General features: G+C 45.4%; 1 protein-coding gene and 1 long non-coding RNA gene across 6 annotated transcripts in view; one reads left to right on the forward strand and one right to left on the reverse strand.

The window, feature by feature from the left end:
- HIPK1 (homeodomain interacting protein kinase 1) overlaps nucleotides 1-4635 on the reverse strand; it is a 50490-nt gene extending 45855 nt beyond the window's left edge. For 4 of the 5 annotated variants that reach the window (XM_063651727.1, XM_054463363.2, XM_054463355.2 and 1 more), the window contains exon 1: nucleotides 2450-4635. In XM_063651727.1, the coding sequence (XP_063507797.1) occupies nucleotides 2450-2660 (211 nt within the window). In that variant the 5' untranslated portion in view covers nucleotides 2661-4635. Of the gene's footprint in view, nucleotides 1-2042; nucleotides 2242-2449 lie in introns of those variants that run through there. The other variant, XM_054463399.2, reaches the window with a different exon arrangement.
- On the forward strand, nucleotides 2521-7859 carry LOC129019899 (uncharacterized). Its single transcript, XR_008495736.1, has 2 exons — nucleotides 2521-3750; nucleotides 7531-7859. It is a non-coding gene; the product is annotated as an uncharacterized LOC129019899 (long non-coding RNA).
- Nucleotides 7860-17965: the final 10106 nt, after the last annotated feature.

A 17965-nucleotide genomic window follows, 5' to 3' on the forward strand; every position in this document is an offset into this window, starting at 1 on the left:
ACAAAGGGAGAGGAAGGGAAGATAACGGGAGGAATAATAGTAAATTTTTTTTAAAAAGACCTAAAAAATACAGACTGCTGTTATACACTCATGCAGGTGGCAGATCAAGCAGCTCATGTTTGCAAAATTACTTCAAATTACAAGACCAGTTACAATATATAACTAACAAGCTGCACAAGTTCCAAGTGTAAGAACTCTACAAGGCCGGTATGACTCACTGATTTGTACCAACAAATCATTGATGGAGCTGTGCTTATAAAAACAAAAGCACAGAATGAAAGAAGTCTATTTTCCAAAGAATTGTGAACTTTGAGATTATCTCTTCTTTTTTTTTCTTTTAGAAGGAAGTTCTGGTTTGGTTTGAAGTCTCAAGTTACCAACGAACTTGCTCAAAAAACCACAAAACTACAGTGTCGAGAGATAGGATAAACTATTCATGAAGGTATCACCAGCAAAAGTTCTACTTGCCAACCAGAGCCAGTATATTTATAAGATCTCATTCACCATTTTATTCTAAGATGCTTTACTGGCTTGGCTGCCTCCAGTTCCAACCGCAAGTACTTTACTAAAATATCCTTCAAGCCAGGAACAGTATCTTAAAGTCAATGACACCCTTCATCATCACAGTATTATAACACAGAACCCTGAGATAATTACATGTAAAGATCCAAAATCACCAACTGAATAATGAAAATTAGGTCAAATGATTTGTTAGATTTTTAAATGTTTTACAGAAAGCTTTAGGCTTCTATATGAAAAAAGCTAGTAATGGTTTGCATTCTCTATAATCTTACACACACACACACAAAAAAACCCCTACAGACCAGAGATCAAAAATAGCTTTACACAAACAAAAGGAAAATTGTAGGTTTGCTGAGGGCATCAGCCACTTAATTTAACCCCATTTCATCAGGAGCAGGAAGCCACACTGCTGTTTTCACCAGTTACTAAGAAACAAGATAAAGGACAGATTGGGACAGAGAGTCTATAGCTGAAAGTATTATGTTGATGCAATTACTGAGAATTCCCAAAGTGTCACTAATAAGAAAGAGCATCTAGGACTGCCTCTAAATGAGTCTACCTACAACAAAATCAGTGATTAAGTAAAGAAAAGACTTACTGGAGCTTGGGAGTTTTTCCCCCTCTTCCCTACCCCCATCCTCCCATCCTGAACCCCCCTCCCCAAGTAGGAAAGAAAGCTCGCCCAGCATAAACACAGGCCATTGCTCACAGCTCGTCACCACAACAAACTGGAGGTTAGACCAACGCTCCTGGAGACGGAACTCCACGTCTTGGTTGCTAAGCACAAAAAGGGGACTCTTCCCCACAGACCTGTGAACAGTGTGGGCCTTACCAGAATTTTGGTTGTTTCTCCACCTTTCCCCACCACCTTTTGTTTTTTTAACGAAAGCTTTGAAAGTGGTGGCAGCAAAAGTTTCCCTTTGGGCCAGACCTCTAGATCTGCCTTGTACAGATATACATTAGGTGGGCTGGTCTCACGTAGTCTCCACCGTCATTACAAATTACAAGCCTAACGACTACAGAACATCAGCGGAGACGACAGAAAAGCTTCCACACCCACCCCACTGTCGTCCTCTCCAGACACGGCTTCCTGGTCCCAAACAGCACAAATAACCCAAAACCATGGTGATAAGCGGAGCTGTGAAGTACACACGCACAAGCCACACACTGGGAACCTGCCACGACAGCCGGGGAAAAAAACCGGCCGAGTGAGGAGACGCAAGGCGGTCCCCTGTCACTTAAGGACAACACGCCCAGGCGAGAAGTGGCAGAAGGCAGGGGGAGTTGCCCCGAAAACCAGCCCGGAGCCTCCCCACCTTCCTGGGAACGCAATCCCCTCAGCGGCCGTGAGCGGCCGGGCCGCAGGACGCGGCGCCCGGTCCCAGGCAGGGGCCCTCTGAGGAAGGCGCCCCCCGCAGGCTGGGCGCTCCAGGAGAGCCGGCGGCCGGCCCGGCCCCGCCTCGGGGAGCTGAGGGGAAGTCGCTCCCCGCCGAGGCCCCCTCCTGCCCGTCTCCACTCACCGCCGGTGTGTCTGGTTCTCAGCCGCGAGCTGGGGCTACCGTGAGGAGGCGGCGGAGGAGACGAGATCTGGGGCCCCGCAGCCGGGTCATCATACCCCCCGCGCGAGCCGGCCCGGGCCCCGGCCCCCGCCCCCCGGAGCCGTCCCCGCGCCCGTCCCGCAGGGGGAGCCTCCTCAGCCTCCCGCCCGCTCCACCACCCAGCCCCTTCCCGCCGCCGCCGCCGCCGCCTCAGCCCCGCGCGCTCCCGCCTCGGCCTCCTGCTGCCGTCCGGGGCTACCGCCGGGCCCCTTGCTCCGCAGCCGCCGTTGTCGCCAGACCCGACGAGCGGAATGCCGAGCGGCCGCCCCTCAACCCGGCCGGCCCCGCCTCGCCGGAACTATTCACCCGCCCCGCGCCATGACACCTACTGAGGCGGAAGTGCAGCTGAATGGACTCTCTAGGACTACCGCACAGTACTGATCGCAGTGCGAGTGGGTGGGCCTCGAGTGGGTGGGCCTCCGTAGGGAGCCAGCGTGGATCGAGTGCGGGGGCTGGACTTCCCGCCCCCTCCGCACTGTAGACTCCGCGGTGATTTAAAGGTGCCTGGCGGTGGTACGGAATCCAACTGTAAAATGTCATCCCAGCTAGTGTGACATCACCACAGTCTAGTGTGACACCCCCAGAGCTTGGGCAGTGTACGGGAGGACTGCCTAGCAGAGGAGCTCCACTGCCGGTGAGGGATTACCTCAGGTTAGGCTTTAATGTTTCCTTGCCGTCTAGAGACGTTCTAGCAATGTGACATCTGTGTACCATATCTGGAAGTCTTCCTGTACGTCAAGAGCCCCTTAGGGGAGTCTCCCATTGCCGCCGTGGGAACCTGTGTTTACATTACGAGGAGAGAGAATAGCTGTACTCTGAACTCAAACGCTCAAAACATGCAGTGAGGGAATGCTAGCATAATTTTCTTGCCTCTACCAGAAGGAAGTAAGGCTGGGTATTTAGGAAACAGAACGCGTTGGGCACAACATTCTGAGAAAATGGACACAGAAAATTAGGTTATCCTAATAGAAAAGCAGTTGCAATCTCCCAAAGTCAAGAGATTCTGTAGGACTTCCAATGTATCTCCTGCTGTGTAAAATATTCAGATTCCTGAAGTGGGGGACATTTTTAGGGCAACTGTAATCTCTTCATTTTTTCCATCCCACAAGTGCTGGAGGCAGCAGTGATCTGAGCTCTAGAAAGTGACTGTCCGTCACCATCGGTATTTGCATATACTCTGTGAGGAGAAGGGCAGATGTGGCTAAGACAAAATTCTACTATCAAGTTTTGTTTCTCAAATCTCACTCATTAACATCTTTGATTTCCTTGGATCCCCATAACACACACAGAAAACTACAATTTGTGTAAAATGTGATGAAGTACCTTTTAAGGGAAGTCATTTGGCTTTCTCTCTGGATTAACAACACGGGGAGCAGTTCCATTTTATCTGGAACAGGGAAGTTTATTTCCCTAGAGAACTAGGGTTACCAAAAATGTTCGATCCCACAAGGCAGTTTTGTTTGCATATTTTCACAGAAACTTCCTTATACTACTTAAAGAACTTAAAGTCTTAACATTGGGCTGACCTGGGAAACATGAAGACAGAAAGAATGGGTAAACATGCCTGCTTGATGAGCCAGAATAAAAGGCAGAAACCTGTGGTCTGGGTAGAACAGATCCTGCTCAGAATGTAAGCTTCAAACATGTTTATCATACCTTGGTTCAACCTAACTCTCTGACATGTTCCTAAACTCCTGCTCTCTCAAGTTATGTCCCTTTCCTCTTTTCAAATATCTCTCAGAATTCACCCTTTCGGGAACCTTTGCTGATTGACTCCTATTTTATTTGAATTCTGCATCATCATCTGATTACTTAAATTAACCTGTACCTTCTTTATTTATACTTGTTAACCTCTATTTTCATTGCTCTTAGGTCCTCAGTCTTTCTCACTATACGGAGAGCTTCTTAAAGTCTGTATTTTCTCCTCTTTAGTATCATTCACTCATCCAGCAAACTGCTTGTGTGCCTGCTCTGTGCTATACACTCTTCTAGACACTGGGTCAGGTATGAGTGAGACAGGTGAATAAAGCATGGTCTTTTCCCTCAGGGACCTTACAGTCTAATGAGGAAAAAACGTGTGCAGACATATATAAGATAAGTGAGAGAGTCGGAGAAGAACATCAGAAGTGATATTTGAGCATAGTAAGGTCAAAGAAGTTTCAAAGTTTAGTCATTTGTCCATTCAGTAACTATTTATAGAGCATCTTCTGTGTGCTAGGCACTATATAAGAAATTAAGGGGCTGGGTGTGGTGGCTCATGCCTGTAATCCCAGCACTTTGGGAGGCCGAGGTGGGTGAATCACCTGAGGTCAGGAGTTCGAGACTAGCCTGGCCAACATGGTGAAACCCCGTCTCTACTAAAAATACAAACATTAGCCAAGCGTAGTGGTGCATGCCTGTAATCCCAGCTACCCCGGAGGGTAAGGCAGAAGAATCGCTGGAACCCAGGAGAAGGCGGCTGCTGTGAGCCGAGATTGCACCATTACACTCCAGCCTGGGTGACAGAGTGAGACTCTGTCTCAAAAAAAAAAAAGAAATTAAGGATACACAGAAGAAAAGGCATGGTCTGTGCCCTGAAGGAGCTTACAGTTAAGCAGAGAAGTTGCACGATATGGAAGTAGTAAGGTAAATTAAGTCAGATTTTGAAAGGCAATGTAGAGCTGTTAGAAGTTTATTTGCACAGGTAGCCAGGCACAGTGGCTCATGCCTGTAATCCCAGCATTTTGGGAAGCCAAGGTGGCAGATCACTGGAGGTCAGGAGTTCGAGACCAGCCTGGCCAACACAGTGAAACCCCATCTCTACTACAAATACAAAAATTAGCCAGATGTGGTGGCATATGCTTGTAATCCCAGCTACTTGGGAGGCTGAGGCAGGAGAATCGCTTGAATCCGGGAGGCAGAGGTTGCAGTGAGCCAAGATCATGCCACTGCAGTCTAGCCTGGGCAAACAGAGCGAGACTCCATCTCAAAAAGGAAGTTTATTCAGACAGGTAATGTGAGAGAAAACTAGTGATGGTGAAGGAAGAGGGCTGGCTGGAGTGGGTAAAGACTGGAGAAAGGGATCCTAATCAGAAAACTATGATGAGGGTTTGATTACACAGGAAAGAAGGCAAGAAAGGGGCAGATATGTGAAATATATCCTCCTAAACAAGGTCAGAGCAGCTTGAGAGGGAGATGGAGCAGTTAGCAATTGGAAGCATTCAAGTCTCATTCAGGGTATGACATCCTTCTAGGGCCTAGAGCCTAGATTCAGTTCTGCAGGCAAGAAGTCATTTGCCCAAGAGTGGCAGTGCTTAAGGCCAAATAGGAGAAGCTGACCAGAAGGCTGTGTCTTGAGAGAAGCTGAGCCAAAAAGCTAGGCAAAGTATTCAAACAAATAGTGAATCCTAGGGGCTAGGAAAAAAAGAGAATTTAAATAGAAGTCAACAGATTGTGAAACTGGGAAAACCAGATTAGAGTGAAGGTCTGCAGTAAAGGATAAAAAGCAGAAAAGTCCCTTGAGCCAACAGGAGGAGAACCTCAATGATTTTTTTTAAATCCAGACCCCAGAATACTTTTTATTTGGAAATAATGTTAAACATACAGATATGTTGCAAGAGTGACAAAAAGAGGACCCAGATTATTAACATCTTGCCCCTTTTGCTTTATCATTTGCAGTTATAGATAGATAGATAGAGTTATATTACACACATACATGTTTTGTTTTTTTTTTGTTTTGTTTTTGTTTTTTTTTTTTTTAAGACAGAGTCTCAATCTGTCACCTAGGCTGGAGTGCAGTGGCATGATCTTGGCTCTCTGCAACCTCCACCTCCTGGGTTTAAGCGATTCTCCTGTCTCAGCCTCCCAAGTAGCTGGGATTACAGGCGCCCGCTGCCACACCTGGCTATTTTTTTTGTATTTTAGTAGAAACGGGGTTTCACCGTGTTGCCCAGGCTTGTCTCGAACTCCTGAACTCAGGCAATCCACCCGCCTCAGCCTCCCAAAGTGCTAAGATTATAGGTGTGAGCCACTGTGCCCGGCCCACATACATTTTTTTTTTTCCAAGCAGTTGAAAGTAAATCGCATGCATCATGCTCCTTTACCACATAATACTTGAATATCCTAATAAGTACATTCTCTTATGTAAACAAAATACATACAATTAACAACTCCAGGAAATTTAACATTGCTGTAATACTTTACCATCCATGTTCCAAATGTTGTCAGTTGATCCAGTAACATCTTTCTTAGCATTTTTTTATTTTCCAGCACAAGATCCAGTTTAGGATCATATATTACATTTAATTGTCATGTCTCTTTAGCGTTCTTTAATCTGGCAGAGTTCCTCAGCTTTTCTTTGTCTTTAATATTTTTGAAGAATACAGGCCTTTTTCTGGTAAAGGGGTAATAAAATGTTCTTCATGGCCGGGTGCGGTGGCTCATGCCTGTAATCCCAGCACTTTGGGAGGCCGAGGTGGGTAGATTGCAAGGTCAGGAGTTCAAGACCAGCCTGGCCAAGATGGTGAAACCCCATCTCTACTAAAAATACAAGAATTAGCCAGGCATGGTGGTGGGCACCTGTAATCCCAGCTACTTGGGAGGCTGAGGCAGAGAATTGCTTGAACCCGGGAGGCGGAGGTTTCAGTGAGCCAAGATCACGCCACCGCACTCCAGCCTGGGCGACAGAACAAGACTCCGTCCCCCCAACCAAAAAAAAGATCTGAGCACTAGGCCCACAATGATTTATTATTGAATGCTTGGATATGAATGTCAGCCCTTCAGTCTCCCTACTCATCCCTTTCCTCAGAGTTGCAAGACTTAGGTATCACCAAGATTTTTCTCTTAAGACTCCTTTTGAGTATCCTTAGCAGAGAAAGCTTGTATAGGGAAATTTGGCAGACACTGTCCATTGCCTATTCAAATGAATGGTTAGGTTTAGCTAACTTCTGTAGCAAACAGTCCCCGTACCTCAGGGGCTTACAGAAAGGTCACTGCTAGCTGGTCCATGATGGCATGTGCCTATAGTCCCAGCTTCTCAGGAGGCTGAGGCAGGAGGATTGCTTGAGCCCAGGAGTTCAAATCCAGCCTGGGCAACATATTGAGACCCCCATCTCTAAGGTAGATAGATTAGATACATAGATAGATAGATGGATGGATAGATAGATAGTATTTGATCTTTGAGAGAGCGGTTTTAGTGGCATAGTTCGGGCAGAAGCTGTGTGGTTCCTATATAGGATTACTCATAGTATGAGTGGTGACTGACAATCTGGAAGAATGGCTTGGTCCAACTGAATGATAGAATCTATTCTGGTCAATACCTGTATTCAGCTCTCAATATCCAAGGAATCTGCTTGGGTCCACATCAGCTACATCTGAGAAGTCATGAAATGAATCATTTGGACTACATCCTCTATCACTTCTCTTCTCACAGGAATAAACCAGGAAAAGTTGTTCTGGCCCCTCATCTGGTTTCATGAAGGACAATATCTAGCATGAGAGTGACAAGGGTTAGAATAATGGACATTTTGGGGAAATGTCCTAGCAGAAATGATGGAATAATGGAACAGGAGTTTGGATGAAGGGGCATATTATGGGATTAAAGAAGATTTGAATACAAGATTTCCTAATAAATGAAAGGGAAGGTGAAACTAGAGCATGCTGATGGCTGCACAGCATTGTGAATGCACTAAATGCACTAACTGTCCACTTTAAAATGTTTAGTAATATGTCAATTTTATCTAAATAAAAAAAAGGAAGCAATATAGTGAGTCCTCGTCTCTATAACAATTTTATTCAGATGTCTTGGAGGATAAAACTTCCTTTTTTTAATTAGCCAGGCATGGTGGCACACACCTGTAGTCCCAGCTATTCAGGAGGGTAAGGTGGGAGGATTGCTTGAGCACGAGAAGTTGAGGCTGCAGTGAGCTATGATCTTGTCACTACACTCCAGCCTGGGCAAGACCCTGTCTCAAAAAAAAAAAAAAAAAAAAAAGTGGGGTGGCAGGGAGGGAGGTTTTCAGGATTTAGAGACAAGGCGCAATTACCCTTAATTTTCAAGGGTCAACCCAGAGACTATTGTGGGGAAAGAACAAATGCCTTGACTCCTTATATAACCCATGTTTATGACTCCTCAGATCCTCCTTCCTCCATAATCATTTCTAATGTCACCCTTTTCTACACATAATGATCTTACTCTTTCTCACTTTTCTCGTATACCAACTGTTTATTTAGCAAAAGCAAGGAATAGTGTTTTTTCTCCCTTTCCTTGGGTCATCATTTCTCATTATTATGCTTCCTCTGTTATGTAGTTTCTAACCTTTTCTTTTTTAAAAAAATCATCCTCCCCACTCTAAGATTCTCACCTTTTCTTTGACCAACTGTTACACAGAATTTAGCATCTGCATTGCATATGTCTTTCCCTATCATCAATTTCAAGCAACATCTAAAACCAAAATAAATGGTTTGGGAAAGCACACAGAGACCCACATGAAAAGGGCAATGGAGCAGAACAGGAACTTGAAATTTAATAATCGAATATTATTTGTGCTAAGTCATTTTGCACTTCCCACAAACTCAGAAATCGAAAAGCCCCAATGAAGTGTCCCCTGCCCAGCACAATTCCTTACACATGGTTGGTGCTATAACTGTTTTGATGAGTAAATTACTGAGCGCTTATTCACAGTGCTCAAAGCATCAGGATCAGTTAACTATAGAATAGGGGTTAAGAAACTCCAAATGGACTGGGTACAATGGCTCCTACTTGTAATCCCAGCATTTTTGGAGGCTGAGGCAGGAGGATCACTTGAGTCCAGGAGTTGAAGGACCAGTGTGGGCAACATAGTGAGACCTCATCTTTACAAGAAAAAATTAAAAATTAGCCAGGTGTGGTGGTGTGCACCTGTGGTCCCAGCTACTTGAGAGGGAGGCTGAGGTTGGAGGATTGCTTCAGCACAAGAGACTGAGACTTGTGCCACGTACTCCAGCCTGAGTGACAGAGCCAGATCCTGTCTCAAAACAAACAAACAAAAAAAAGAGAGAGAGAGAGAAGAAGGGAGGGAGGAAGGAAGTCAGGGAGGGAGGGAGATTTCATATTGGTCACGCCTGTAATTCCAGAACTTCAGGACTGGGAGGCCGAGGCAGGAGGATTGCTTGAGGACAGAGTTCAAGACCAGCCTGAGCAACATAACAAGATCTCATCTCTATTTAAAAAAGAAGAAACCTCAAAATAACAATTATCATCATTGACTGTGAATTTAATTTTTTTATTATTACTTTTGTAAACTCACTTTGATGAAACCTGTAAGCAGTCAACAAGTGGTTCTTTTCACTCAGGGTAGGATAGGGGAATGTGCTCTATGAAAACCCTAGAGGGTAAATTCGCTGATGTGAAATAGGTTTTTACCTGAACAACCTCACTGCTCCTAGGATGTCCAGTATAGAAAAATAGGAGCTTCAGAGCCTGACATCCATAGGAATCCTGACTCTGGTAGGTATTAGGGTATGATGGTGGGCATCTTAATGAGCATCACTTTCCTCATCTTGAAAATGAAGATGATAATAACTTTTCCTTACCTCCCTCATTCCATCCATCAGAAAATGTCTTCAGTGTTACTTCCAAAAGATACCCTGGCCAGGCGCAGTGGCTCAAGCCTGTAATCCCAGTACTTTGGGAGGCCGAGGCGGGCAGATCATCAGAGGTCAGGAGTTCGAGACTGGCCTGACCAACATGGTGAAAACCCGTCTCTACTAAAAGTACAAAAATTAGCCGGGTGTGGTGGCAGACGCCTGTAGTCCCAGCTACTTGGAAGGCTAAGGCAAGAGGATTGCTTGAACCCAGGAGGCAGGGGTTGTAGTGAGCTGAGATTGTGCCACTGCACTCCAGCCTGGGCAACAAGAGTGAGACTCCATCTCAAAAAAAAAAAAATCCTGAATTTACTAATATTCATCTCCACTGATACCATCTGTGAAATTAGAAAGTCCGTGAGAAGTGAAATATAGAATAACAAATATACATACTTGATACATCTATGTTGTATGGGAAATATTTAAAAATTTAAAAATATGGCCAGGTGCAGTTGCTCATGCCTGTAATCCCGGCACTTTGGGAGGCCAAGGTGGGCGGATCACCTGAGATCTTTTTTTTTTTGAGATGGAGTCTCACTCTGTTGCCCAGGCTGGAGTGCAGTGGCACGATCTCGGCTCACCGCAATCTCCACCCCCCAGGTTCAAGCGATTCTCCTGCCTCAGCCTTCTGAGTAGCTGGGACTACAGGCATGCGCCATCACACCCAGCTAATTTTTGTATTTTTAGTTAGAGATGGGGTTTCACCGTCTTGGCCAAGCTGATCTTGAACTCCTGACCTCGTGATCCACTTGCCTCAGTCTCCCAAAGTGCTGAGGTTACAAGCATGAGCCACCATGCCCGGCCCTATAATAATCTTAATAATTTAAAAATAAAAAGTAAGGGCCGGGCGCGATTGCTCATGCCTGTAATCCCAGCACATTGGGAGGCCGAGGCAGGCAGATCACCTGAGGTCGGGAGTTCGAGACCAGCCTGACCAACATGGAAAAACCCTGTCTCTACTAAAAATACAAAATTAGCCGGGCATGGTGGCGCATGCCTGTAATCCCAGCTGCTCGGGAAGCTGAGGCAGGAGAATCGCTTGACCCAGGAGACGGAGGTTGCGGTGAGCTGAGATCATGCCATTGCTCTCTAGCCTGGGCAATAAGAGTGAAACTCCATCTCAAAAAATAATAATAATAAATAAAAATTAAAATTAAAAAGCATTGGGTGCGGTGGTTCACGCCTGTAATCCCAGCACTTTGGGAGGCTGAGGCAGGCGGATCACTTAAGTTCAGGAGTTTGAGACCACCCTGGCCAACATGGTGAAACCCCATGTCTACTAAAAATAACGCAAATTCGCTGAGCATGGTGGTTCGTGCCTGTGGTCCCAGCTGCTCGGGAGGCTGAGGCAGGAGAATCACTTGAACCTGAGAGGCAGGTGTTGCAGTGAGCTGAGCATGGTGGTTCGTGCCTGTGGTCCCAGCTGCTCGGGAGGCTGAGGCAGGAGAATCACTTGAACCTGAGAGGCAGGTGTTGCAGTGAGCTGAGCATGGTGGTTCGTGCCTGTGGTCCCAGCTGCTCGGGAGGCTGAGGCTGGAGAATCACTTGAACCTGAGAGGCAGGTGTTGCAGTGAGCTGAGCATGGTGGTTCGTGCCTGTGGTCCCAGCTGCTCGGGAGGCTGAGGCAGGAGAATCACTTGAACCTGAGAGGCAGGTGTTGCAGTGAGCTGAGCATGGTGGTTCGTGCCTGTGGTCCCAGCTGCTCGGGAGGCTGAGGCAGGAGAATCACTTGAACCTGAGAGGCAGGTGTTGCAGTGAGCTGAGCATGGTGGTTCGTGCCTGTGGTCCCAGCTGCTCGGGAGGCTGAGGCAGGAGAATCACTTGAACCTGAGGAGAGGCAGGTGTTGCAGTGAGCTGAGCATGGTGGTTCGTGCCTGTGGTCCCAGCTGCTCGGGAGGCTGAGGCAGGAGAATCACTTGAACCTGAGAGGCAGGTGTTGCAGTGAGCTGAGCATGGTGGTTCGTGCCTGTGGTCCCAGCTGCTCGGGAGGCTGAGGCAGGAGAATCACTTGAACCTGAGAGGCAGGTGTTGCAGTGAGCTGAGGTCATGCCACTGCACTCCAGCCTGGGCGACAGAGTGAGACTCCGTCTCAAAAAATAAATAAATAAATATAAATAAAAAAAAGTAAGTACTCGCTGATTAATGAAGTTTTTTTATTGAAGAGTCTTAGTGTCTCAGGAAATGTAACCTCTAACCCTAAGACTTGTGTTGACTCCAAATCAAGTAAAACATGCTATTTCTTTTAAGAAGATGGCTATAAAACATGCCTATTATAGGAAATAATGTTAAATTCATAAAATATTCCAATTATTTACTTATAAACTGGCTTACTCATTTCTTCCTGTTTTCTCATTCCCCACAAATATGTGTATTTATATATTATTTGTGTGTATACATATGTTACAGATACACTTTTTCTTTGTGAAAGCTTTGGTGGAGGAAAAGATATTCTTTTTCACTGTAGCTGCTTGTAATAAAAAGGTACTCTAAAAGATTCCTATCTAGACACAGTGTAAATCCGGCCAGGTGTGGTGACTCATGCCTGTAATCCCAGGACTTTGGGAGGCCCAGGTGAGAGGATCATGAGGCCAGGAGTTCAAGACCAGCCTGGGCAAGATAGTGAGACCACATCTCTACTTTAAAAAAAAAAATCAAATAGAATGTAAATCACCTTTCCCCAGCTCAGCTGACCAATATCTCTTATGGCTGTAAGAGCTTCCTAACTGGTATCCTGTTTTCATTTTTGCCCCATTCTCTGTTGTTTTCAAAAATATATAACAGATCATATCACTCCTCTAATTTAAAGCACTCCAATAGCTTATAAGTACACTTACAATCAAATTTAAACTTCTTACTTTAAACTATTAAGTCACTTCTGATCCAACACCTGCCTCCCTCTCTGACCTCATCTCCTCTTCTTCTCCTTCTGACACACTCTTCTTTGTTTATACGTATATATTTCTTTTTTTTTAATTTTTATTTTTGGAGACAGAGTCTCTCTCTGTCACCCAGGCTGGAGTGCAGTGGCACAAGCTCGGCTCACTGCAACCTCCACCTCCTAGGTTCAATTCTCCTCCCTCAGCCTCCCGAGTAGCTGAGATGACAGGCACACACCACCACGCCCAGCTAATTTCTTGTACTTTTAGTAGAGACAGGGTCTCATCATGTTGACCAGGCTGGTCTCGAACTCCTGACCTCAGGTGATCTGCCCACCTTGGCTTCCAAAGTGCTGGGATTACCAGCATGAGCCACTGTGCGCGGCCTGTGTGTGTGTGTGTGTGTGTGTGTGTGAAATATATATATTTCAACTTTTATTTTAGATTCAGGAGGTACACATAACAGGTTTGTTTCATAGGTATATTGCATAATACTGAGGTTTTGGGTATGATTGATCCCATCACCCAGGTAGTAAGCATAGTACCTAATAGTTTTTCAACCCTTGTGCCCCGCCCAGTTGTCCCCAGTGGCTGTTATTGCTATCTTTCTGTCTGTGACCACCCAATGTTTAGCGTCCACTTATAAATGAAAGCATGCAGTATTTGATTTTCTGTTGCCGTGTTAATTTGCTTAGGATAATGGACTCCAGCTGCATCATTGTTGCTGCAAAGGACATGATTTCTTTCTTTGTATGGCTGCATAGTATTCCCTGGCGTGTATGTACCACATATTCTTTATCCAGTCCACTGGGTTATTTTATTTTTTTATTTTACACATCACAAGTTACCATTAACCAATCCACTGTTGATGGGCACCTAGGTTGCTTCCATGTCTTTGCTATTGTGAATAGTGCTGGGATGGACAGATAAGTGCAGGGGTGTTTTTAGTAGGATGATTTATTTTCCTTTGAATATATGCCCAGAATGGGATTGCTGGGTCAAATAGTAGTTCTCTTTTCTTTCAGAAATCTCCAAACTGTTTTCCACAGTGGATGAACTAATCTACATTCCCACCAACAGTGTATAAGTGTTCCCTTTTCTCTGCAGCCTCACCAGCGTCTGTTGTTTTTTGACTTTTTTTTTTTTTTTTTTTTTTTTTTTTGAGACGGAGTCTTGCTCTGTTGTCCAGGCTGGAGTGCAGTGGCATGATCTCAGCTCACTGCAACCTCTGCCTCCCGGATTCAAGCAATTCTCCTGCCTCAACCTCCCGAGTAGCTGGGACTACAGATGCCCGCCGCCATGCCTGGCTATTTTTTGTATTTTTAGTAGAGACGGGGTTTCACTATTTTGGCCAGGCTGGTCTCGAACTCCTAACCTCGTGATCCTTCTGCCTTAGGCTCCCAAAGTGCTGGGATCACAGGTGTGAGTCACCGCACCTGACCATTTTGACTTCTTAATAATGGCCATTCTGACTGGTGTGAGATGGTACCACATTGTGGTTTTGATTTGCATTTCTCTACACTCACTTCTTGATGTTTCTTAGGCACAAAGCTCATTCCCATCCTATCCCAGGGGCTGATTCTGCCTGAACCCTATACCTATTCCCTACTCTCGGCAACATAGTGAGACCTCGTCTCTACAAAAACAATTTTTAAATTAGACATCCCCACCAGGTCTTTATCTGGCTGGCTCATCACTCAGGTCTCATTTTGTTGTCAGTCCCACAGATGCACTTGAGCAAATAAGCCAGGAGAAAAAGTTTAAAATTGAGGTTTCAGATGTAGTACAATTTCTGGTAATGACAGGGTGGTGAGGTAGAGAGAGAATAAGGTCTTTGAAGATGAGGTCAAGGAAGCTGAGTGGCCAGGGTGTTGAAATCATCCAGAATGATGACAAGGTTGTGAAGGAGGAGAAGGCCGTGAGTCAGTGACTCAAGCCTTGATAAGTGAGGATGGGAAGGAGGGGATGGTATAGCTAGATAGTATGCACTTCATGGGAGGACAGATAGTCACAGGAACAAATGGCAATAATGGTTAGGAGGCAGCAAGGAGAATAAGGAGAACATCAATGTCACCTTCTTACCTTGAAGTAGGGGGAGAGAAAAAGAGCCTGTATATGAGAAGCTGGCTAGAAAGCAGTGTGCTCAGAGGAAAGCCAGTCTTCAATTTAGGCAAGGAGGGTGATGGATACTTTCCGAAAAGATGCTGAGGACATAGAGGAATTTGCTGATCACGGAGCAGGAGACTTGAGAGCCTAGTAAAAGAGGGGAGGGAAGGCTGAGGATCCGGCCTTAAAGACTTGAACTCCTGACAATGACTGGGGTTTAAACAAGGTATAGGGGGATTCATTCTGCCACCTTTAGGGTGAGGCTGGGTGACCAGACCTGTTCTTATGGTCCAGGGAAGTTGCCCCAGGGTGTCGCAGCTTGGTATCCTTGATGCTTAAAGGTGTCTTCCTAAGGCTTCATATGTTGTAAGAGTTTGAGTCATAAAGCTTTGTCATAACCACTGATGTACATGGGACAGGAGGTGGATCAAGGACTTAAAGAGATGAGAAGCAGCTTTGAAAATACCAGAGGCTGAAATCTGTAGTGATACCAGTTGTATGCTTCTTTTCTCCAGTGGCCCTGCCTTCCTTCTGCAGGAGCTGAAAAGGAGAACTCCAGGACTGATCCAAGGTTGTGGGTTTATACAGCTGGTGTGGCAGAAGAATCTAGAACCAGACCAAGCATAGTGTCTGGCCCTTAGTTTACCCACAATGTTTTGAAACGCACAGCCCAGACTGCTCTGCTCTGCACACCTCTTTGGATTCTCTGAGCCTCTGATTAACTACTTGTTCTTCTGAGGTGTTTTGGCTTTGCCTTAGGATTTTACAGTTAAATTTACTCAGCACAGCATCTGAAGCTTATCATTATTTCACCCTACTCTTTTTCCATCTGTACAAATGCATCCTTGGATGCTTCAGGTAACTGCCCTTTTGGTTAGACTTGACTCCAGGAACCTCTCCCCCAGGAAGTACCTTCATCAGCCAATCTCTCAGATTTTTCTGGGCCTGAAAGGTAGGATTAGCCAATGGCACTATCCAGGGCATGCACTGCACATGTCAGTCACTCCTCTGTAAACAGGATTTAAGGTATGTCAGGGAGTTTAAGTCCAAACATTTTTTTTTTCTGCGATGGGGTCTTGCTGTGTTGCCCATGCCGGAGTGCAGTGGTGTGATCTCGGCTCACTGCAACCTGCCTCCCTGGTTCAAGCGATTCTCCTGCCTTAGCCTCCCATGTAGCTGGGACGACAGGCACATGCCACCACTCCCAGCTAACTTTTGTATTTTTAGTAGAGACGGGGTTTCACTATATTGGCCACGCTGGTCTTGAACTCCTGACCTCAGGTGATCTGCCCACCTTGGCCTCCCAAAGTGCTGGGATTACAGGCATGAGCCACTGCACCCAGCCAAAGGCAAAAACTTTTTTTCTTTTCTTTTTTTTTTTTTTTTTAATGTGTTGGATACTCTTGTGAAGTGCTTTAGTTGCTTTATTCTATTTCATTCTCCTCCAAACCCTATGAGGTAGGCATTATTATTCCCACTCTACAGAAAGAAACTTTAAGCTGGAAAGCTGAGTAGCTTGCTAGAGATTATATACACAGGTAGTAAGTCACAGGATCAGTATTCCAACCCAAGACATCTAACTTGAAAATCCATTTTTTCCACTATGGCCTACTGTCGTGCACATTGGGAGAATCCTGGGAGATAAGGCTGGAAGGATAGGTTGGGTCTTGTATCCTGTGGACCTAAAATGTTCTGAATAGTTTGGGTTCTTGAATGTGCATGAGCAGAGAAAATGTTCTTAGTAAGAGGTAATTGAAGGATTTTTATCCCACCATTAAGAGGGAAATTAGAAAGCAGATGGTATGAGCCTGGAAGATGGGTGGGAATTTGAAGAAATTCAGCTGATCAAAGCTTTCCTTTCCTCCTGAAGACATGTTTTCTCCAAACTTTGTATCCCTGACTCCCTAAACAGCAGGCATCTGCTCTCGCTCTGGTGCTTTGTCTCCACAAAGCCTAATTAGTAGGGTGAGTGAGCTTAACCCAATTTCCTTAGCTCCTCAAAAACACACATTTCAATGAGCACATTGAGGATGGAATAGCACAGGGGACAAATTTTTCATCCCACACTCTCCAAAGTTGTTATAAATTAACCAGAGGAGACAGGACCGGTAAGATAGCCATAATACAATAGTGTAAATAATGTAAGACACAGGCGAATCCAAGGCTAGCCAGAAATTTTGTGTGATTGAAAGATGATTCAATAAGCTATTTATCCAGAAGAAGAACCAAGCCCAGAATCCTGGGAGCTTTTTGTGATCCAGTAGGTCAAGGCTATGTTCAAAGAAGACAAAGTTACCCAGGAATGAGACAGTCAAGATGGAAGGGTAGAGCTAAATGAAGGGTAGGCATTGTGGTCAAGATAAAGACAAGCTTAACCATTCTGAGAATCCCTCACAGGCAGCTGTAGACTCAGATATTTATAAGGGAGAGCAGCATCATTCTGTTCAGGTATAGGTGGGATCCCCTGGGGAAGAGAAAAGGGAAAGCACCATGAGTCTAAGACAAAACAGCTTGTGGTGGTTGGTGGTGGCTGAGGAGCATGAGGGGTGAGAGGCAGCTAACACACTGACAGGTGCTCACTGATGGTGACATCAAAAATATATGCACATGGGCTGGGCTGGGCGCAGTGGCTCACACCTGTGATCCCTGCACTTTGGGAGGCCTAGATGGGCGGATCACCTGAGGTCAGGAGTTCGAGACCAGCCTGGTCAACATGGTGAAACCCCATCTCTACTAAAAATACAAAAATTAGCCAGGTGTGGCGGTGCACGCCTGTAATCGCAGCTACTTGGGAGGCTGAGGCAAGAGAATTGAACCCAGGAGGCAGAGGTTGTGGTGAGCCAAGACAGTGCCATTGCATCCAACCTGGGCAACAGAGTGAGACTCCTTCACAAAAAAAAAAAAAAAAAGAAAGAAAAAGAAAAGAGAAGAACAAGTGGAGTCACTCATCTGTTTCCTACCACAAAGGGCAATCTGGGTCAAGAGTGAGAGATGGTCTCCCAACACCAGCCAGGCAGATTTTTTTTTCTGTAAGGGGACTTAAGCCATTGTCAGTCACCTTGTGGAAAAGTACAAGTTCTCCCACAGATCATCCATTAAATAACTAATGGATCTCTAGGGAACCTCCTTCTTCCCAGCACCTTCAAGCCTAATTGCAAGATCTTCATACATCTATAGGATCATCTTTAGATTCTAAAAATAATTTAAATTGGCTATGTAAAGTATATGCAATGCAGCATTTTTATATGAGGGACTATTGGA

This window comes from Pongo pygmaeus, chromosome 1 (genome assembly GCF_028885625.2).
Source record: "Pongo pygmaeus isolate AG05252 chromosome 1, NHGRI_mPonPyg2-v2.0_pri, whole genome shotgun sequence".
In the NCBI taxonomy this organism is placed as follows: Eukaryota; Metazoa; Chordata; class Mammalia; order Primates; family Hominidae; genus Pongo; species Pongo pygmaeus.